The 24,149-nt window shown below is 38.7% G+C and overlaps 1 protein-coding gene across 3 annotated transcripts in view; it reads left to right on the forward strand.

Annotated features, from left to right (window-relative positions):
* Positions 1–24,149, forward strand: part of EXOC4 (exocyst complex component 4) — a 797,616-nt gene that overhangs the window by 421,828 nt on the left and 351,639 nt on the right. Inside the window, exon 11 of one of the 3 annotated variants that reach the window (XM_057504777.1) lies at positions 17,666–17,729. The exons of the other annotated variants lie outside the window; for them this stretch is intronic. Within the exon in view, the coding sequence (XP_057360760.1) occupies positions 17,666–17,714 (49 nt within the window). The 3' untranslated portion in view covers positions 17,715–17,729. Of the gene's footprint in view, positions 1–17,665; positions 17,730–24,149 lie in introns of those variants that run through there. 3 annotated transcript variants of the gene reach the window in all.

Raw genomic sequence — 24,149 nt, forward strand, 5'->3', positions numbered from 1 at the left:
ATTTTTCTCCAGAATGGATTGGGGTGACTGGTGTACAGATTGATAGCCGTGTCATATATTCAGCTGATTCACATTTTGTAGAATATACAGATGCTGTCTTCCCACTCCTCCCCACCCCCAACCCCTGCTTCTCTTTCTCTTACCATGAAGGCTTACGCTAATGAGGAGGGAAGCATTTTAAATTTGCCTTTAAAGCAGTTTACAAACACCTAAATCAGTACCGTGGACCTTTACATAACCAGGCAGGTTTGGATTATTGCTTGATAAAATACTGAGGCACGGGTATTCAACCTTCAACCTTTCCTCAGTGCCGAATGTAGTCCAGACACTAGGGCCGGGAGGAGTGATTGCCGCAGTCCCTGTGCTCAAGTAATTTACAAGCTGATGAATTAGGAACCTGGGGTCTGTGGTCCAGAGCCTAATCAAAGATTATTTCCTTTCTCAACTGTGTTGAAAGTTTTTTTTTTTTTTTAACTGTTATATCTTAGCTTTTCCTAGGAAATCATTTAATTTCTGTGTACATTGTGGGCAGAAATATTTGTCATAGGTTAGTAAAGCAGATCTTTATAAATGCAAATCCCTGGAACTTAACTATATCCAGTTTTATAGCCTTAGCAATTCTCATCTTCCTCTCCATACCCTAAAAAACTGAGAAATAAGTGGCTTTAAAAAAAAGGGCACCTCTCCCACGACAGGAAACAGAAGGCAGGAGAGTTGGCATGCTGTCTTTCTAACCTGTTTACTGCAATAGCGGTTGTGATGGTGATGATGATTGACGCTCCCATCCGTCATCTGCCTGTTTCCAAATGCTTCTGAAACGTAAATTAAGCCTCCTAGCTCCTTGGTAAGTATGGTTTGCAGTTTTATTTTACAGTAAATATTTGTTTATTTTATAGACAGGGAAATTTAGACATTGAGACCTAAGTGGATAGATAAATAAGTTACAGATGCTGCTGGGAAACATCAGCTAATGTTTATTGAGCTCATGTGGAGTATAATACTTCATAAGCCCTGTGCAGTATATTTTGTTTCTAGCTTTTCCTTTCCTGCTTGAGGAAAGTATCCCATGAAACTTACTGGCTTGAATTTACTCTTTTGTCCTCATGGAAAGCTATTGCTTTGTTGTTGTATATTTTACATTTGCATTTTTTTAATGCATATTACTTTTTACTCTAGCTGTGCAAGACCTAATAAGGACATTAGCCATCTTTGCAGGTTCTAGGCTTTCCCAGGCTCAATCACTCACATTTTCAAAAAATGTGAACATTGTCACATATCAAGTACTGTGCTAGCGGCCATGGCCAGAAGGTGAATTAAGAAACTCTTTTGGTAAATTCTTCTTAGTACCATAAAAGTATAATATACTTTTTGTTTGCTTGATTTTAAAGCACAATTCTTTATTGCAGAACTTTTCAGAGCCTTTAATATCAAGGTCTGTGGTGAATTGCCAGAGGCAGATAGTATATACATCATTTTCTAAGTCTATGTGAACAATAAAGTCATTATTTAAGGAGTACATTTTGGAGTTAATATTCTTTAGAACATGTTTTATAGAACTGATGATATGGCCATTTTCACCATCCACTTTGTAGATGCACTAGAAGTGGTCGTGAACAGACAAATCCAGTTTCCCAGCACAGCTGGTGAGGATTTGACATGGTCACTCCGGAAAGCTGCCTCCCCCACCCCACCCCCAAATAGCAGCCAATGAAAGAGAAACAGACCGCCTCCCCACTGCTCACACTTACGCTCTATCTAAATAGGTGTGTTTATGAGTGAGACTAACTCTTTTTTTTTTTTTTTTTTTTTTTTATTGAAGGGTAGTTGACACACAGTATTACATTAGTTTCAGGTGTACAACACAGTGATTCAACATTTATATACATGATAATTCTAGGTACCAGCTATCACCATACCAGGTTGTTACAATATTTTGACTATATTCCTTATGCTATACATTACATCCCGGTTACTTATTTATTTTACAATTGGAAGTCTGTTTATATATATATATATATATATATATTTTTTTTTTTTGTGAGGGCATCTCTCATATTTATTGATCAAATAGTTGTTAACAACAATAAATTTCTGTATAGGGGGGTCAATACTCAATGCACAATCATTAATCCACCCCAAGCCTAATTTTCATCAGTCTCCAATCTTCTGATGCATAACGAACAAGTTCATACATGGTGAACAAATTCTTACATAGTGAATAAGTTACATGGTGAACAGTACAAGGGCAGTCATCACAGAAGCTTTCGGTTTTGTTCATGCATTATGAACTATAAACAGTCAGTTCAAATATGAATATTCATTTGATTTTTAAACTTGATTTATATGTGGATACCACATTTCTCTATTATTATTATTTTTAGTAAAATGCTGAAGTGGTAGGTAGATACGAGATAAAGGTAGAAAACAGAGTTTAGTGTTGTAAGAGAGCACATGTAGATGATCAGGTGTGTGCCTGTAGACTATGTGTTAATCCGAGCTAGACGAGGGCAATAAACATCCACGTATGCAGAAGATTTCTCTCAGAACGGAGGGGTGAGGTTCTAAGCCTCACCTCTGTTGATCCCCAATTTCTCACCAGATGGCCCCCTGCGACTGTGCCTGTCTTAGGTTGTTCCTCCCTTGAGGAATCTTACCCGTGAGTGAGACTAACTCTTAAAAGATTAGCAATCCCTAGTCTAGCCCCTATGTGCAACTCAAGGGAAAGCTGAAGCTAGTATAGAAAGGCTTTGTGACTTACCTAGGATAATAGAACTAGTTAGCAGCAGAGCCCGAGAAAAACCCTGTCTCCTGACTCTCCCATTACAACCACACCTGGTCTCAGAAGATACCTGATCAGAAGGTTCTGCTTCAGATACTGAGAACTCCCCATACCCAGTGCATTGGGTACAAACTCCTACATAAGTAGCCTTTACAATCAGAGAAGCTAAAGATAGTCTTTACAATCAACCACTTCTTGCTGTTTGCCCACAAAACATCTGAATCAGCCCGCTGTTCTTTTTTTTCACTTTGTAGTTTCTGCATTGGTTACCTATTTTCATCATAATGGTTAAGGTGTTTTTACCTAAATAACATGTTATGTTTTAGGAACTGTGAGCTTCTCTCCTCCATGTTCCACAAATGGATACAGTGACTCACTGTTAAAATCCGATGCACTACTGGAGCCCTGTGTAGGTTATATTTGGAATTGTTTATATCAAAGCAAGTGCAATAAATACAAGGGAATAAAAAAAAAAAACCCATTTGTTATATAATATATACATAGATACACATATGTATATACTATATAATAAATGTATGAATGGAAAATGTTATAAGGCCTTACTTTTCTCATAAATGTGTTCCAGAAGTGCATGTAAGTGAAATAAAAATGTATATATACATTTTTATGTCTGTAGGTCATGTTCATGGTCATTCACCAAATTGCCTGTTTTCTGAAGCTTTTCTCTAACAGGGTACCTGGTCGCATCACAACAATAGAGTTTCATACTTGTGAATGTATTATACTCCATACATCCGGTTTATTTGGTAGTCAGTTTGGAACTCAGAATGCATTTTCCCATAGATATTATCTCATTTGTGCAAACCTCCACAAAACAGTTTTATCCATGATAGACCTCTAGTGTCTTACTGGCTTCCTCAAATTTAACTAAAATGTAAGCACATGTCTTGGGACTGGAGTTCGAGTTTGGCTTGAGATTCTAGGAGCATATTCTTCCTAATGAAACCTGGCAGTGAGGTCAGCAGCTCATAGGCAGTATTGGGGTATGGTAGGTTGAAGGGACCTTGGAGTCATCCAGTTGGCCTTCTTATTTTAGAGAATAAGGACACCTGCCTCCACATGCCCTGGCTGTGGTTCCCAAGGCTCAGGGGCACAGGGCTCTTTCTTGAGAGAGCTACGTGTGGGGGGGCAGTGTCTACAGGGTCATGGCTGTGACAACTAGCATGTGGCCTGGGGCACATCTGATTTTTTTCCCCTTTTCCCAGCTTCCCTTTTAGTTCTTCTGGACTCTGAGTGTTGACAGTCAGCTTTGTATCTCCTGACTTTTCTCTTGTGTGTGTGTGTGTGTGTGTGTGTGTGTGTGTGTGTGTGTGTGTGTGTGTGTGTGTGTGTGTTGTTCTTTCTTCCATTTACTCCTCAATTTCGAGAAGTTGCCCTCAGTGTCCCTTCGCAGGCCCAGACTCGGACTGTTACTCGGTCTAACACACACCTGGTTGCTTGGTCTTGCTCCACCCTAACTTGCCTTCCTGGGGAACGAGGCCTCTGACTTCATTCTGTGCCCGAGGATCTGCCTTAGCGTCCCCTCCGGGTGATGCAGTACTCCCTGTGATCTCTGATAGCTTGGAGAGAAGTCTCAAAAACGAAGAGTAACAGGCATGCTTTTCTCTTGGTCACCTTTTATCTGTTGCTGATTACTTCCACGGTAATCCTCTTAAGTACGGTTTTACAGTTACTGTGATACTTCGGTTATTAATGCTCATTTTCCTTGTTCTTTCTATCGGTATTGTACCACCTTAACATACTAAGTGAATGTTATAAAGGACTCAAAAAATTCATTATCATTCCTCTTGTAAAAGTCCAGGCATGTGGGTAGCGTCAGTGCAGCGCCTTTTAAGGAGGAACAGGTGCTGGGGTCGAACAGATGCTTGCAGCCCTCAACTTCCTGTCGTGAAGTCCGGGAAGGCAAGGCGTTTGTGTCACTCAGGCTCTATGGAGTTTAAATCTGCCAAGGTAAAAACGCAGAACTGTAGCTTCCCTTAAATGATTAAAAGTTGCGTGAGGCATGGGGAAAGAAAATCCCAAAGATTTGGTGGCTAGAAAATCTTTTCTAGTCAAAAGCTAAACCCAAAGCAATTGCGTGAGACCCTAGAAATCAGAGATGGAAATGAGAGTGGATTACATGTAATACAAAAGACAAATGCACACACATTCCCTGCCGAATGGGCTTTTAATGTAAGACAAGCTGATTAAGACAAAATGCACAGTAATTAAGGCACATCTTAAGAGGGTTAGGGTTGCTGAATTTTTCGCACATTCATATACTTAGTTTATTTTGAATTCTCCCATTATGGTAATTATATTATTTCTAAGGTGTGAATTTTTACAAGCCTGTTACATGAAAACGACAGATTACTAAGTGAGGTTTGTGTGTTTAACCTTGTGATTCAGTTACATGCCATTTATGTGCCTTGCCTAGAATGTTTGCCCTCTAATATTTCTATGTGTTAACCCAACTGCCTCCCTTTATTGCTGCCATAGTACAGTGAACGTTTTCTGCATTTTTATGAAGAGCCTATTAGCAGCATAGGTTTCATTTAAGGAATTTCTCTAGTTTATGAATACAGTTCATCTCTGTGATTGAATTTAGCACTTTAATGCTATTTATTTACTCCACACCATGAAATGTAATATAATAAATAATGGGTCCCTTGGGCTTGTGGTAAAGCTCAGTGATCATCCTCTCAGCAGGAGGATGAACACAACTTGAGTGGAGAAATAATGATCAAAATTTGCCACGCTCACTGGGATGCCATTTATATACCCAAATCTAATAAAGGCAGAATTACAGCACTTAACATTATGCTTAATACTAGTGTCTGAATGTAATGAGACTGGGAGAGGGAAAAGACCCGGTCATATTAGCAACAGTTTAGAAGACAGTATCAACTCCAAATTACCAAATCAAGTAAGGAAGTTTTCTTAAAAGTATGTGACACCTACTTTCTGGTGATGAATAAATGTTAGGTTAGTGTTATCCACCATCTTTACCCATGGAAAAGCCTTGAACTTTTTTGGGGGGGATATTGTTTCACAGTCCCTTCATTATCAGTTTGGAGATTTTCAAGATGACCCTGTTGAGCAATCCATAAGTGAATATCTGCAAGCCAGAACTTCAGTGTGTGGTCATTGGTCAATAGGGACAGACTGTTTCATAGTTGAAGTCCAGAATTGGTTAATTCACGAATGTTCAAAACTCGGTATTTAACTGTATACCTGACTATATTGAGATGATTCAGGTCATTTTTGTATTATCTTTGCTTTTATTTCCTTTCATTAAACATTAAACATTTGTTCCTTGAAAAAAAAAGGATCACAAATTTACATGCCTATTGGAGCTGACTTGAGTGAGTGACTTAGGCAATTTGGAAGACCCTTTGTCCATCTAAAGGAGCTAGCCTGTATGCAGGTCCAGCTAAGCGTCACTTAGAATATAATCCCAGTGGTGCCTGATTGTCTGAATTTGTCTAAAACAAGAAAGTCAGGTATTTTTTGTTATTATGTGAAATCTACATATAGTCAATTGCCATTTCATGTTTTAAAATGAAATGCTGTGGTCTCATACTAAATATGTCAGCACTCTAGTTTTGGTTCATAGGTTGCCAGTTGGATGACTAAGTTATAAATTCATGAAAACGTTTATACAGTGAAGGCTCCCACTGAACTGTTAGTTGGAGGCGTTTACTACCGGTTGGAGTGTGCCTCCATCTTGATCCTCCCTGGCCATGCATACTTTGCCTCATGATAGTTTGTAAGGCTTTTCCTTGAAACTAAATCATTCAAAACTTTTAAAATCTTTAAAGGGAGAGTCCTGAATGAACTTAGGTATTACAAAGTAGAGGTACCTGTACCTCCATAAACACAAAATACTTAGTAGTTCTTTTACATTGCATTTTTATTTTTCAGTCTTTAAAAATCAACATAATTTTATTGTTTATTTATATGGAAATGTACGGATGGCTAGAAGATAAGCTGAGGTTCATACCTTTATGGTAACAGAGTCTTAGATAAATGATTTCATGATTCTATTTTGCTGCTAACAAATGATAAACAGAGTTACTGCCAAATGCAGGCATCAACTACAAGCTTACCTTTTTAAAAATCAGCATCAGTGATTTTTTCATTTCATTCAAAGGCGTTTGCCGAAGTCATAATTCTATTGTTTATCATATGATAAGAGAATTCATATTGATCTGTTCCTACAACCCAATATTGTTTCTCTTGATAAAATTTATTTAGTATCAACTAGAATAGTTATGTATGTGTGTAATGGTATGTCAACCCATGAAGACTTTTTGTCTTCATAGTTCTATTTAAGAATATGTGAAATCACCTTAGAAAACCCCAGGTTTATTCATATAACCCAGGCAGTGTATTATAGACATACACGATAGTCTGCATATAAGGCTGTGGTTCTTTATCGGGGAAGGATTTACTTTATTCTGAAAGATTTTGAGGGCTGATTTACTAGTAGTCTGCTTCTAGTGGGGACAAATCATTCTACTTTGTCGACTATTCGATTTAGAGCAGGCTGTATACCTAATGGCCCTGCCAAGATGAATAACCCCAGACTGTATCTCCAGATAACAGTGTTAGGAGTGGGCAACAGTATAGAGTAACCCTTTGATGAGAGGCTTCAGAAAGCACAATTTTGATTTGGGTGTCGCTGGGAGTTCAATACTTGTTCCTTTGTTGGACAGCTTTAGTTAGTAGATTGAGATGAAATGTGCTTTCTTGTAATTTTTACTTCCAGTCCTTTCAATCTCTAAATGCCCATGGCACTTTCTGGTTCTCTTTTTCTGGCAGTTGGTAGTTTCTGCCTTGTGCATTATCTATACTTGTATCATGAATAAAGAATGGTTCAGCTCTATTGGGGAAGATTGCCTACTCCTAGTATGCCTGTTTGGAAGAGCACCATAGACTAATCTAATCCCTTTATGACAGTCATTAAATGTATCAGTTGCTTTAGCCTTAAGTCCAGGCTAAATAACCCTGGTTTTCCAACAGTTCTTTCTTCTAAATCATTTGATTGCTCTTCTGTGGTTCTTCTTGGGTAGAGTATTGCCCCTTCTCATGTGCAAAAACTAGAACAGAATGCAGTGTTAGTGGTGGGATCTGATCTCTCCGAAGTGGAGAGAAGAGCATTATGCTTTCTGTGAATCACTGATTTCTCATAAGGCATTTTTTTAACTATCCTCCCCTTTTTTCCCAGGGCAATATTTTCTTTTATTATGCTAATGTATTAATTAATACAACATTATACATCTATGTTATATCCAAGTGTGTATACCTCTGAACTCTTTATTTTCCTGGTAATTTTCATTAGTGAAAAGATTTTGTGATTAAGTACTTTTGTTAGCAGTAAGAAGCTCTTCTCTTGTCATGTATATTATAGAAAGCTTTTCAAAAAGTCATATACAATTATCATTTAGGGGTGCAGAATACAGTAAACACAAGCATGTGTGTGAGAGAGAAAGAGAAAGAATGAGAATGAGGTGATGAACCTCCAAGGCCTGAAGTTCTTGCCTCCTGTATTCTTACTGTCATTCTTGTAATACTGCGAATGTCTGTGCTACCCATGTAGAATATTATTCTGTTTTATTTGAGCTGCCTATTTCCTATGCATGAAATAAAACTGCTTTGGTAATTCTTGGTGTTTCCCTTATCTCTCATCTTTAAGTTCTAGGAAAAAGCATTAAAATATTCCTGTTGACATATGTATTATAGTTGAGATATATTGCTGTTTCTGAGAACAAATGACAAATCTCATGTCTTTGCCATTCCACAAGCCTTCTACCAACTCCATGGGTCCAAATGTCCTCTCCAGGTGATTTACTGTGCTTGATTTGTTCTATGATTTCATCTTTAGGCACTTCCGTCTTTCAGGCCACACTGATCTCCTCACATGGGGTATGTAGTAGAATTTCTCATCTGTCAAATGCATTGCATACGTAAAAAAAAAAAAGGACTGTCATTCAAGTTATCAACTATAAGAATAAAATTCCAAAACTTTAATTAGGAATTGCAGGCTTGTGTTTTAAAGTTTGCTTTCCTCTGACTTTTGCTTTCTTCCTATGTCCCAGCCTCCTTCATTCTTTAGTTTAGCAAATATTTCTTAAATGCTATGTAAAAAGAACTGTGCTCAGCACCTTGACAGTTAAAAAGATAAATGAAAACTCCTTTCCTTTTCCCCACTCCAAAACCACCCAAGAAAGCAATCACTGTTTCTCCAAAATAGCATGAAAATAGAATGCTTTGGGGTTTTTTTTCCTTGTTAGTTTTGACCAAGAGATTTTTGTATATTTTGTTTGTTTTCTTCATTGGTAGATAGATATATTTTAGAAAGCCTACATCACTTAGTGACTCAAGAATGTTTATTTAATACCCTAAAATGTGTTTAGCTGTATGATGGCCTTAAAATGAGTCACCATAATTATAGTTTTAAACTTACATTGACTGTTTTTAATAAGGCTCTGTTTTCTCGTGTATTTGTTCAAGTTAAGAACAACCAAAAAAGAAAAAAAAAAGGGTGAACTTTATGGTATGAAAATTAAAACTTGGTAAAGCTGTTACATATAGATTAGCCTGAAACATCTTATCTAAGTAGTATTGCTTTGCATTATCAATACAAATAGTCTTGTTTGGTTAGATTTAATCCCATGTATAAAAATTTTGCTGGGGCATTTTACATCACCAAAAATGATGGAACACTTCATTCGTTATACTAGCTCCAGTTCTAAAGCTGGGGAAAGCTTAGTTAACTAATTGAAACACTCATTTGGATAAGAACTTAAGCAAGGTTCAGTAATTCTCAATTTCCCACTTTGCTTGCAAAACACAATGTAAGTATGGAATGACGCTCTTCACAGCTTATTACACTGTGTGTTCACTCACAGGGAAATAATCTCATGCAATTTATTCCCAACTGTTTCCCTCATGCTGACCCCTTTATTAAAGTAACTGATTTCTCAAGGTTATGTTTAGATTGAAACTATTTTATTTTTTTGGAGGTCATAAATTCAGTCACACACCTGGTCTCATTCTCCTTTGGTTATTTTTCCCCTTTTAAATATCTACATTGTGATAGCGACCAGCTCTTGACGGCTCCTACCCTGTCTTTTCCTGCCTGGTTGATCTCAGTTAATTTCTTTCACTTAGAGATTTTATTTTTATTTTTTTCTGGTTATTTTTTTATATGTTCAAACCAATCTCAGGTCTTCTGTTTTGTTAAAGTATTTCAGGCTCATCATGTATTAATAGTTTAGCCCTTGCCTTGGACTGTTTTTATTTATTTATTTATTTATTATTTTTTTGGTATCATTAATACACACTTACATGAACAACATTGTGGTTACTAGATTCCCCCCATTATCAAGTCCCCATTACAGTCACTGTCCATCAGTGTAGTAAGATGCTATAGAGTCACCACTTGTCTTCTCTGTGCTATACTGCCTTCTTCGTGCACCCGTCTATATTATGTCTGCTAATCGTAATGCCCCTTTTTCACCCTTCTCCCTCCCTTCCCACCCACCCTCCCCAGTCCCTTTCTCTTTGGTAACTCTTAGTGCCTTTAACTGTTTTTATCAACACTTCCAACCTTAGAAACGCAGGCCGTGTCTCCACCAAGAATCCCCGTAGATCTGATGCTTCTTTTCTAAAAACCGAGGTTTGGGAGGTGAACCATGGTGCTGAAAATGACTGTGCCATTTTGAAAATGCGAGGAAGTTTTATTTTCAGAATTTTATAAAGCCTTCGTTTTCCTTTTGCTGCCTTTGTTCCAAATCATGCTTTTTAGCTTTTCCCTCAAAGCATTTTATTAATAGTGCTGTCTTAAGTTCTCCCTCTCATGACTAGTAGTGATGAACTGTTCCCTCCCCTTCTGCTGTCCGTTCTCTGAAGGCCTCTTGAGATTTCTTCTTCTTGTGCATGTCCACCACGAGCCTCCGGGCGCAGAGCCTTGGCCTCATGATCCAGGACCTCCTCCGGAAGCCACTGTCCATGCCTAAGAGCTGGTCCTGGGGTGCATGCTGGTAGCTTCGCCTGAATGCCACCTTCTGCACCTGAATGGCATAGATATCGTATTAACTATAATGCTTATAATCAGGTGACCTTGCCAGTCGCTATTTGTGGCAGGCCTTGTTTTCACCTGTATTTTGTATTTTCCTAGTGCACAGCATTCTGTAGCATGTTGAAGCTGAAAGATTACTCAGAAATGGCCACAGATGATAATATATTCACGACAACATTAGGTTGCTAATTTCTCTATGATCTAAGTATGGAAGTAAGTAGAAGTGAAAATTTAGAATGGTTAACAAATCACAATCTCATTGCTAAGTAGTGTTTCTTTTAAAAATCAGGTGAAGGTCCTTTGTGCTTTTTATTGATTTTATTTAATGAATTTATTTCTCCCTTCTAAAGAGCCACCTTTATTCTTCAGCACAATTGCTGTGAATAAGATGCTAAAAATCATTTACATCTGAAGAAGAAATGAATGTTCCAGCTTCATTCTCAGACAGGAGGGTGATTGATGACTTTGGTATCAGAGTCTTAACTGAAACAAATTTTGGCTTAATTCGAGAGAAAATATTGATAGCACAGGTCCTCTCTGCCAGCCACTCAGGCATAGGGGACATTTTTGGGGTGGGGTGGGGGGGTGTCTTTCTTTACTTATTTGAACCCTAGACTGAAAATCTCCAATTTTATCCTAAAGTTGATTTAACTGTTTGATGACAAATGTTTAAAAATATCTGAAATAAAGAATATAGCACATTCTACTGAAATAGGAGGCCAGTGGTTTATACATGTTGGTCAAATGCATTCCTCACCTTACATAAATCTCCAGAAAAGCTACAGGAAGGAAACACATTCCCCTGACATGACAGGATGTAAAATGAATATAAACCAATTGCTTTTTGCAGTTCTTAGAGCAGTCTCAGGAATACTGACCCTTCTGACTTCATTTTCAAGCAAGAACTCTCCACTCCCACCTTGCAAGGAAAAATAATTGAGCTGAATTCCCAGCAAGAAGCAAATCAAGGTTTTCAAAGAATAATTTTGCTAGGACCCATGGAGCAAATCACCTTTAAAACATGGCAAAGGTAGTTGTTTAAATACATTTAAGCCTCTAATCACAGAGGTCTTTGATGAACTTTTCCCACTTTAAATACATCAAAGTAAGTAAAGCAAGTAGAGAAGCCATTAGAAAAATCTTTGTAATAAACACACATTGACCTACTTCCCTCTCCTTTGGAACCTCCCCTCCCCTTGTTTTAAGCTATTCAGGTGGGCTTTGTGTAGTGAAGTAATCAGACTCTCACGGGCCATCATAAAAGGAATTTAAGTGATTAAAAAAATATTCTTCAAGATTTCAAGGAGGCTGGTCAGTAGTGTGAGTGCCCAGTTTTTGGTGGTGACCTTCAAGTTGAACCTTTTGGATGGTAAATAACCTCCTGCTTACTGCCTGTGTGTTTTGGCTTAAAAAAAAAATCAGTCTCTGAGAAAATGGGCTTCCACCTGCCTTCCAGCCGGGCTCCTTTGATGATGGATGTTAATGCAGTAAGCTGCTGACCCAAGAAAAAAGAATTGTGCTGTTGTTTTGAATAAATAAACTTAAAAAGAATCTAGTGCTATAGCTTAGAGAAATTAGATGGTGGAGAGCATAGTCTCTTTCTGTCGTGTTTCTCCTGTAAATAAAGCAGGTAAAGGGCATTTCAGCACCACATATCTTTCTGGATGATAGAGACTTGCTTCTAAGGGGAGGCTTTTTAAAATTTAAAAGGGAGAAAAGTCTGCTTATAACAAAATAGGAAACCTATAAACAATTTCCAACTGGCAATAGCAAGGGAGTTTCCCCATTCACTGGGCCTTAATTTATATTCAACATTGTTAGTATGTGGATGTAAGCTTTCCTACTGTAGTTTACAGAAATATTTCCAAAGGACTTTAAAATGTTTTATTCAGTTTTAAAAGTGGAAGGCAGTGTGGTTCTGCCAGAACAAAGTAGTTAACCCAGGTGATTTTTCTGATCGGGCTGGCTGTTGATTGACAGACCATACATGAATAATTTTACTGTGCACAATTTCCTTTACCTAAACCATACCACCCAATGTTATGATCATAGGGGGAAGGTGATTATCACCTATAATGACTATTCTTCAGGCAATAATATAATTTGGTGGGTTCCTGGCCATTAGACTTAGTGTTAATAGGCAGTCAAGGATATTAGAAAATACAAAGGTGGACTTTCTTTTTATTACCTTTTATTTTGGTACCAATCAACAATGTCTAATAATGCTTATGATTCGTGTCTTAGTTTACTTACTCCCCAGCTCCAGCCAACCAGCCAGCATGCACTTACGTTATTAATACACGCAGAGTCAGAACTTAACATTACCCATGTTCCTGACAGTTTCATAAATTGAGAACAACCCAAACGTCAAGAAATAGTGGGAAAGCTAAGTAAATAATGGTATTTGCAGGTAGTGTACTATTATATAGCCATGAAATCCATTTCCTGTGCTATAGAATGGAGACAGTACCTACATCATAGGGCTGAGATGAAGTAAGTTCATTTATGAGAAGCACAAAACAGTAACTGCATGTAAGTACCGGGCAGCTGTTTGTTATTTTTATTAATGGTATGTTAGTTCCATGAAGAGCTTTAATTAGCAAAGAGAAGTACATATGTTTCAAATGAATATGAGATATGGACACAATTATCATCTTAACTATATAAAATATCACTAGGAGATAATTTTATAAATTATCACCTCTGGGTATTAGTTTTTCTATTTTTTTTATACTTCTTATGGTTTCATCAGCATATGTTTTACGATTTGAAAAAAATCTGATTTTAAAAAGTGTCAATAGCTCTGATATAGTTGCAAGAATGCATTTGGTCTAAAAAAAATGATCTGACATATCTAATTATGGTCAGGCAAGTTCAGATATAAGTAAAAAGAGTGAGTACCCATCAGTTTAGGCCAAATGTAGATGTACAGCACAATATAACTAGTTCTATATAGTTTCAAGTCCTAACTCTACTAGATAGTTGGTGTTAGGTAAACTTAAACTCTCAGAAGTCTCATCTGTAAAATGGAAATAAGGCCATTTTTTCTGTTTATCTCATAATGTGATAGAAAGGATTGTATGAGAAAATATATGTGGTAAGTGCTATATAAATCTAATATCTAAATCTAATAGCTAAATGTATACAAAATATCTAGGCTTTTTTTGTGTTTTAGAGTTTAAACATTATGATCTTTCAGGTATAAATGATATTAATTAAAGACATTTACTAGAACTTTTAACAAAGAATGAATTAAGTATGATTTAGTTAGAAAACAGGTTTATCTAAAACTGTATTTCAGGCTTAAGCCTGAACTCTATTCCTCTTTGGGATTCAGATATCTATGAAGAATTGATTAAGTAGTCCAGAGTCTAGTTATTTTATAGGAAAAGAGAGTCTAGTAGACCTTCTTAGGACAGTGAACAATAATCTTGATTGAGAAGAGGAATGGCGATTTTCGGCGCACATAGCTCAAGTGTCGAACACTTAATTGTCTCCTAGCCCAGTCTTCTTCCTTATTTTCTATTCAGATTTAGTCTGTAATATTTGCGTTAATCTGAATGAGTGGGCATGCCTATTTATACCTACATTTGCTGTCTGGACAATGAAATCTTCCAGCGCTGGAACTGAGCAGCAGCATTAGTACTGCCGCATAGATTTACACCTTCAGCATGAACTTGGAAATCTGCCTTATCTTTCACTTGCAGTGAGCTAGGCCCATCTTGTTCAGCTTCAGTTTGTTTATTGATGCAGTAAAGGGTTCTTGTGAAGGTTAAAGGAAATGGTACATATAAAAATGGCTTTTGAAAACACCTAAGTTACAGAAACAGGATATTTGTATAGCCTCAGTTGCTCTCCCAAAGTCTTTATTAATTACCATGGTGATTTTACCATAAGTGCCCAAGTCCTTGGATGTCCCTCCTTCCAGGAGGCAAAGCCTGATTCCTCTTCCCTACACTGTGAGCTGGACACAGTGACTCACCTCTAATAACTACAGTATCTAGAAAGGGAAAAACACGAACTCGACAGTGGAAAAACCTGAGAGAAACCACTGGCATGTTATCAAAATTTGATCATCAGTTATAAGACATACTGATGTCATGTATCCCTTGATGTGATTGACAAGATGAGAAAGGCCCTTCACCTCTTTGGTATTCTTGCCCCAAATCCATAACAGCAGTCCAATCCTGGAAAAACACCAAAGAAACGAAATAACTGGTGAGTACTCTTCAAAAGTTTTGAAATCATGGGAGGATATAAACAGACAATTCTCCAAAGAATAAATTCAGATGGCCAACAGGCACATGGAAAGATGCTCCACATCGCTAATCATCAGGGAAATGCAAATTAAAACCACAATGAGATATCACCTCACACCAGTGAGGATGGCCAACATCAAAAAGACTAGGAACAACAAATGCTGGTGAGGATGCAGAGAATGGGGAACCCTCCTACACTGATGGTAGGAGCGTAAAATAGTTCAACCATTGTGGAAAGCAATATGGAGGTTCCTCAAAAAATTAAAAATAGAAATACCATTTGACCCGGGAATTCCACTCCTAGGAATTTACCCAAAGAAAACAACTTCTCAGATTCAAAAAGACATATGCATCCCTATGTTTATTGCAGCACTATTTACAATAGCCAAGATATGGAAGCAACCTAAGTGTCCATCAGTAGATGAATGGATAAAGAAGATATGGTACATATACACAGTGCAATACTATTCAGCCATAAGAAAGAAACAAATCCTACCATTTGCAACAACATGGATGGAGCTGGAGGATATTAGGCTCAGTGAAATAAACCAGGCAGAGAAAGACAAGTACCAAATGATTTCCCTCATTTGTGGAGTGTAACAATGAAGCAAAGCTGAAGGAACAAAACAGCAGCAGACTCACAGACTCCAAGAAGGACTCCAGCAGTTACCAGAGGGGATGGGTAGGGGAGGGAGGGTGTGGAGGGAGGGAGAAGGGAATTGAGGGGTATTATAATTAGTACACATGGTATGGGAGGTCATGGGGAAGACAGTGTAGCACAGAGAAGTAGTGACTCTGTGGCATCTTACTACACTGATGGACAATGACTTTAATGGGGTATGGGAGGACTCGATAATATGAGTGAATGTAGCAACCACATTGTTTTTCATGTGAAACCTTCATTGGAGTGTATATCAATGATACCTTAATAAAAAAAAGGTGTTGAAATCATGAAAAACAAAGACTGAGGAAGTATCATACACTGGAAGAGACTAAGACATGGTAAATGACAACTAAATTCAGTGTGGTAGCAAGGATTAGACTGGGGACAGAAAAAGGACATTAGTGGAAAAACTGGAGAAATCTGAATAAAGCCTTCAGTTATTAGTATTGCACTAATGTTCACTTCTTAGTTTTGATCATAACACCATGGTTAGATAGGGGAAGTGGGTGAAGGGTGTACAGGAACTCTCTGTACTGTCTCTGTAACAATTATTTCAGACTAAAATGTTGAAAGATTATCTAGTGATGGGAAGTATACAGGTGTAAATAACTTTATTCCAAAGAAGTGATATGCTGTTTATCCAATTGTTGTAATAGAGAAAACCTACATGTAAATAAATTTGATTAATCTGATAAAATTTTGCTACCTTATGAAATTTTTACTTGATTTCATTTGTTACCATTTTAGACCAATAATTCTATTACACATCTTCACTGGACTATATTTTTTCTGGCAGATGTTTTTTTTCTGGCAGCTATTATAGTTTTCCTTTATTCAGATTTTCATTTTAAAATATGCACATGTAACAAATACTTTTCCATTTTCTATGGGGGAAGAAGCTACGTTAGAATGGTTGAGATGGAAATTCATAAAAAATATAAAAGTTTACAAGTTGGATAAATGGTATAGAAGTCAGGAAAACAGATAAGTCTGTTAAACATGATAAAGATAATAATGCTACTAGAGTAGTTAATAATTTTGGAATGATGTAAATCTAATCAAATTATCTAATCCTTACAATTAAAACTTACAAGCTATAAGGTGTGGGCGCTGTAACTGTCCTTATTTTATAGATGACAAGATTGAGGCACAGAGAGGTAAAGCGCAAATTCTTAAATACAAACCTACCACTTTGCCGCGTTTCTGAGAATTCTCACACCAGGTTCACACCACAATGTTGACTGAAGAAATACCTAGGTAACCATGTGTGGCATTGTGGAAGGAGACGGGCATACCCTGAGTAATTTCTTAAGCCACCTTTCTCATGCACACATTATGATTTCATTGCCTGCTAGTTCTGCACCGGATGTAAAGTAGTGTTTACATTCAGACTCTTTCACCACCACCTAGGGGCTGAATCTCTCTGTCGGGTCACAATGACTCCAAAGCTGCACCTGCTGGGTCTTGGAGCACATTGTTATTTTCTCAAGCACCAATACATGCCTTTGAAGAAAAGAAGTTGGTCCGCACATGGCAAAGGGATGTATGGGTCTCCCCTCTGTTCTGAACACCATGAAGTTCTTTTCTTTAAACAAGTCTGTGTTCTGATCTTGCAGAGACTGTCATTCTATGAAAGGGGGGGCAATGTGCGAGAGCCCAATTAAAAGACTGCCCTTCCCATCTTGACTTCCTGAGCCCTGTGACTGTTTTGAATGTCATCTCTCTTCTTTTATTCTCGTCTTTCTTAGTGGGGCCTTGCCTCTCCTTCCCTGTGTATTTGTATTACACGGCTCATTCCAACTGACACATTTTGTTAGTGTTATCAGACAGATTAGAAGGAGTAAAATCACGGTGAGTGTTGTTTCTCATTCTTTCAGGTCAACAGGCTTCCTCTCAAAGACTGCACTCCTTGATTGCTCTGCTTGAGGCATGATTGATCAGTATCAAGTTTGCAGTTTATTTATTCTACATCTGACTTGTTAGTTTAACTCACAGTATGCTGATTTCATATGCAGTGTTGGTTCATATCTTAGGGCTCACTATCTAACTTATACATTAAATTTTCAAGAGGCTGGCAATAGAAGAAAAGTTTGTAATTTGCTCATCTGAGCCATTATTACTAATATCTGTAGCTTTTGAATCACATAAAAATACATTGTGATTATTCTTTCACTGTTGTTAGGTATTGTTTAAGGTTAGAATAATTTTCAGTAAATTCCTAATTTAAAAGCTCTAACTCTGGTTTTATGGTATTTGCACAGCACATGAAATCTTTTACCCAGTTTTGGGTCACTCCCATGACATTTTAGGCATAGAAAAGCGATTTTGTCCGCTAAAATAATTCTCACTTTTGTGACACACAGTCATGAGAAAAAAATCGGTAATATATATATATTAATAGCAAAATATGAAAAGCTGGTAAATATTTCACATATACAGTTAAGTATCAAAAATATAAGGATATAAAATAAAGCACTTAGGAAATAGAAATATTCCTTTTTTTCTTAAAACATTGCATACTGAGCAAATGATCATAGTGTGTGCCCAAGTTTCTTTGACCATTTGAAAAGTCACATAAAAAAATCACATTTGCTGTTTTAAAGCATATCATTCTGCCAGTGTAACATGTGCAATTTATCTAATTAGTTGAGACCCCTTTGCTTTAACAAACATTAGCAAGCAGATATTCCTTTGCACACGTGTTAGTGTTGGGGGGGAGCGTTGTGTATTTTCCTCTGTCCTTGTCCCTGCCACAACAAAGAATTGAAGGGCAGGGACACAGTAGTGAAGCAGAGTAAAAGTTTTATTTAAAGTTACTTAAAAAAAGAAAATGTGCAGGTGACCTTGGAGAGAGGAGCACCCTGAAGGGCTGAAAAGAGAAAGTTTAAAGTTAAAAGGTTACATACCTAGAAAGTGTGGGCAACCTCAGAGAGAGGAGTGCCCTGAATGGTTGGGGGTGCACCCTTTTAAGGATTTTTCAGGAATGTGACTAAGGGCTGAGGGTGCAGACTTGTTAAGTGGTCTCTGAATATTTAAAATTAACTTAGGGCAAGGAATTTACTGCTCTGATTTCTCCCTGAGATACTGGCATTGTGGTCTGGGAGCATATCAAACAAGACTGCCTGCCCAGCCCCCAAGGAGGGCTGTGCTATTGTCTGTTTGCTAAAGGGTAACTTCCTGGCTTTTAAAATGCAATCCTATTTTTAAGATGGAATCCTTCTGCCTCTTACTTTGTTGTTTATGGCTGGGTCTGCTTACTAAATTAGTTGCTTAGGTTGCAAATTACTTGATTAGGGCTGAAGGAGGAAAAAACAGCATATAGGTAAAGTTAGAAAATAAGCTGGGCCTGCATGATTAACACAATAAAGACATGGGCTATACTGAGGTACCCTCCTTTATCTGGGGAATATTCAGACATTCCAGGCCATGTTGCTTCTGGCTTTTTGTGCTTTAACTGATTAACTCATTAACTCTGGGTCTGTTTTAGTGGACTTTCCTGGCCTTATTCTCTTTCCACCCCATTCATATCTATTTTCCTGCCTAACATTTCCCCTTCAAGCAGTTGGGACCCAAATCATTGGGATGAGGGGCAACGACAACTCTGGCTGCTTCCTGCTTGTGAGGGACAGTGTGGTTATTTGGGTCCCTCTGCTTGCTGACCATTGGGATGGTAGAGTGTGGATAAAATGAAAGTGCCTGTGGCCAGGATTCTCACCTGGCCCTTGTTGGCTAGCTCACTGCACGTGTATGGGCAATATGTTGCTATTGACTCTGTATTAAAGGGGCTCCACCCACACCATGGCATGGCTGCAGGGCTGCAGGAGAGCAGAGCAGAGGCTGGAGTGGTGGCAGCACCAAGGTCAGAGGCCCAGAGGACAGCTGTGTGGGCTGAGAGGCCCAGAGGACAGCTGTGCAGACAGAGAGACCCAGAGGACGGCTGTGTGGGCAGAGGGGCCCAGAGGCAGAGACCGGCTTGTTGCATGCAGACTTGCTCTGAGTGAATGGGCTTTTAGTGATTGATCTGCCACCATGGAAATAAAGTTGGGTATAACCCTTTCACCCCAAGAATGTCTTACTGTCACTTTCTTTGGTCACATTGAATCCATAGTGAACTTGCCCAGAGCTGAAACCCATTGGCAAGACATGCAGATTAGGACAGGAAGGGCACCCAGTTAAGTGTTTTAGTTGCTTGATGTCTGTTGAAGCAAGGAGGACTTAGACTGTCTGGAGGGGTTTCTGTCAAGTGGACCCATGAAGATGTGTGGTCATCGGAGGGTACAGGTTGGAATCCTTGTCTTACGACCATCTGCAGTTTGCTTCTAGGTGAGGAGACACAAATTGGATTAGAGGGTTAAGTAAGCACGGTCTGAATCGGAGGGCTAATACTACTACTCCAAGGAGGGGGATGAAAGGGCCCAGCCAGCAGTCCTGTGTCTCCTTTTTGGCAAGTTTGTCAAAAGGCAGATATTCTCTTTGATCTTTTCTAGATTTTCTTCTACTAAACTTGAGGCGTTGATACTGAAACAGCAGGTCTCATTAAGTATGGCACAGGTGCCACTGACTTTGGCAGTGAGCATATCCAAGGCTGTCCTGTTCTGGAGGACTGTGTGTGCTAGCGAGTGTAAGGATTTTTGCTAGACTTCTATGGCTTCTACTGTTGCTTTCCAGATGTTCTTCATTACTAGAGAGATATTTCTAATACTATTTTCAAGGTCAGGAATTCCTGTAAACCAAGAGACCATGTAATATGGAGTATACTAGGCTATTCATTTCTAATACTGGGTTGTGAGGGGCTAGCCCATCGAAATTAGGAGGCTATTCTGTTTGGCTAAAGTAGAGGGATCCCATGGTCCCCAAGGGTTAAAAGTAGAGGGTCATATGCCTGCCAGGTGAGGAACTAATAAGGTGAGGGTTAATAATAGTAATGATGGCATGTTTAAGGCCATTTCTTTTTAAGGTTTAAACCCAACAGGGGCAGAAATACTGGCTAAAGGAAAGGGGTTTCACAATAGCACAGGAAATGAACAATAAGTCCCACTCTCACAAGAATGCCCAGAAAGACTTAGGGAACTGGAGTCATGGGGCATTTATCTTAGGTGGCTGTTGCTTGAAGACGTACTTCAGATCTTCTGGAAGCTCACAGGCATAGCTGGGTTCTTGGGTCTCGTGACTCTGCACCACTGGATCTTTCCACCGATTTATAGGAGAATAATGGATCCAGCTGGTGACCCCAGGGATTTTGACAGCTGAGGAGGCAGACATAAGGACAGGGTAGGGTCCTTTCCAAATAGACTGCAATAGAGATTGGGGCGACCCGTCATTCCAGACTTTGATGAGGACCTGCTTCCTTGGGCTTGTCGTCTGATGGGTCAGGCTATGACCTAGGTGAGCCCAAATTCTCTTAAAGCCTGTTGGAGTGGATGTATAGATGTGGCATATTCTAATAGGGCACTGGCCTCAGGAAGTTGGCTGACTTATCAGTTGGTAAGGGCATAAATTTTCAGGATAACAGGACTTTAATCTTAAGGGACTGTAATCTGGAAGAAATAAATTTAGTTAAGAGGTTTAGTAAGCATGGTTCACACAGTGGGGCTAGTAAAAGCATTAGTGGGAGTTTAGCAAAGTGCAGTAGCCAGGATGCCGAGTTCTAAAAGTGGAACTGAACTCTATGATTCTGAGAGACTTGATCAGCTAGTATCTTCGCTGCTTAACAGAGACAGAGGTTGAAATCCTTGTCTGAGCAACACCTGGAGTTGGATTTTCCATTCTGGAAGAACAAACTTGACAAGGAGATTAAGAATTCATGGCTAAATATGAGGATTAAGAATAGTAAGATTTTTAATTGAGATGGGAGAAAATTGGAAACATTTGGAGAGTCAGACAGATATCTGAGGAAACTAGAATTTAGTTTATTTTACAATGACTAGTATTAGAATCTAGTATAGATAAGGCTGCATTACTGAAACAATACTCTCTAGAGTCACCCTCATTTTTATTAGAGGTAACCATTTTAAGAAAATAAATATAGCTTTAGACACTTGGCTTGATTATTTACGTAAGTGCAGCAAGAAGAGCAATTGATCACATAGGATTTTTTACATGTGCTCTGGTGGAACTTTTTATAAGGAATTTCAGATTGAGCTTTTAAAGGCCTCTCGAGGCCAGGAAAGACAAGCCAGACTTGTCATCGGGTTTTGCCTGCAGTACCTGTAGGTTTGGGTGAACTCCTCTTCTTGAGTTCCCCAAGGTATTTTGAGGTTCCTGCTCCTGCCAGGAAGTGACCTTCCTCACTCACCTGGTAAGGCTGCTGGGAACCCTGTAAGCAAGGTCCCAGGCCAGGTCTTCCAAGGGGCTGTGTTGGCTCCATAAAGTCAATCTTAGTTCCTTAAAGCTGTCTGGTTATATCTGAGTTTATGCATGTGTCTCAAGTATGATGTTCCAGTCAAAGCCTTGGTAATAAAAAGTGTTTTCAATTGTGTCCTTTTGCAAGGAGAGTGGATTCTTATTGAACTTAATGCAAATGAAAATACTGCCATAAAATATGAAAATAGTCAAAGGGTATCTAAATTCTGAAGGGATCAGGTAGAGAGAAAAAAATAAATGTTTTAATTTTGCTTATAAAGGTATAGTTTACCAAACTGTTGTAAACTAGTTTAAGAGAAAAAGTTTAAAACGCACTTTTTATGTTTACAAGAGATTAGCGACATTTGAAACAAAATGTCATGAAAATTAAAATTATCCTCTAGTTTACTCAGTCTTAGGTAATTAATTATTGCTTGAATCTAGGTTTTTTACTAGTTCTGGAATAAAACAGCAATGGTAAATGACAAAAAAAAACTTAAAACTGGCGATGGCTTAAGATCTGATAAGACTTTATCATAACACAATTGACAAGAAAATTTGGTAATTTCTGTAACATGTAACAGTTTAATAATCTAAAGTTTAGCATCATTCATTTGACAGTGGTTCCCTAGTAATTATATATTAAATAAATAAGCCAAATTAGCCAAATATTTTTCCCTGACGAGGAGAAAAAATTCCTCTGACATGTTTCAGGGACCCTCTGGAAAATATCAGTTAACTAGAGGTAAAAGCACCTTTTTGAATCTGGTTTTGGGAAGTTGTCAAAAGAAAGTTTTTAAGGCACTTGTTTAAATAAGGTAATAAGTTATTAAGAAACAATATTTAGTTATTCATTTAACCAAAGTAACAATAAAGATTTTAAAGGCAGATACAGAGGGAGACATAGTTGTTAGCAGAACTTAGCTCTTTTAATATTGAGATTGTTGTCTTTTTGAGTATGCAGACATACTACTGAGACATTAAGTACAATAATAAGCTGTTGTAAACTGTTATACTAGCATGTCTTCATGCACAGGAGGAAGAGGTTTTTTCCCCCCTCAGAGCATCTTTGTTATTATAATTTCCATTTGGGCCTACCGAGCAAACAGCAGTTCAATGGGAACCTGTATCAAACAAGTGAAGGTTGCTAGTAAACTTACAAGCCTCTTTAATAACTCTTTGGCTCAGCTAAGGTCAGTTTTAACCTAATGTTGGGGCAGAAGTAAAGTAGGGAGAGGGGCAAAGAGAGGGCTGTATCAAGTTTGCAAGCGTGGCAGAGTTCTTTTGGCTTCTGAGATAGAAGAAAGCTTGAATGTAGGGGACCTCTGCTCAACTGCCCAGGGTGGAACTGGGATCAGTGCTAGAGAACGCAGCCCAACAGAGTGGCTCATCTAGGAAGAAAGGAGCTCTTCCCGTCCCGGACATCTCCGAGAGCAGGACAGAAGACTGGAGTCCTGGGGAATGCGTTAGGGAGCCCAGCGTCCCAGGGTCTATCGCAGAAGTCTTGGCACAGCCAGCTGCCCAGGACCTAACACATCCCACCTCAGACATCCCTCCGAGTGGGATATGGATAGGGAGGAAACGGATAGTTAGAGAGCGTAGCATCCCAGGGCCTATCCCTGAGGCCTCAGCCTCCCAAGACCTGAAAATCTGTGCCTGTTTTCAGAGATCTCTGATAACAGGGCAGAGGATGGAAGTCCTGGTTTAGTGCTTAGGGGGATGGAGGACTAGTCTTGTGGCTTCCTAGTGAAGGGTTGAAGGGGGCTGACCACAGGTGGTCCCATGAGACGTGACAGGTGTTGACAAAGGCTGACAGTGAGGTCCTATGGGGGCAGGAAGGAGGCTCAGCCAAGTCAGGCAAACAGCTAGAAAGCTGACTTGGAATAAGCAAGTGAGGGGAAAGGCTTATGAGAGGAGAGCAGTGAAGGAGGTGCACGTGCAGAGGAAAGGGGAGCATACGGCTCTAGGGTAGACATTTTCAGGGAGACTTTGGTCTCTAGATTTGCTGAGTCTTAACTG

This window comes from Manis pentadactyla, chromosome 7 (assembly GCF_030020395.1).
Source record: "Manis pentadactyla isolate mManPen7 chromosome 7, mManPen7.hap1, whole genome shotgun sequence".
NCBI classification, from domain to species: Eukaryota; Metazoa; Chordata; class Mammalia; order Pholidota; family Manidae; genus Manis; species Manis pentadactyla.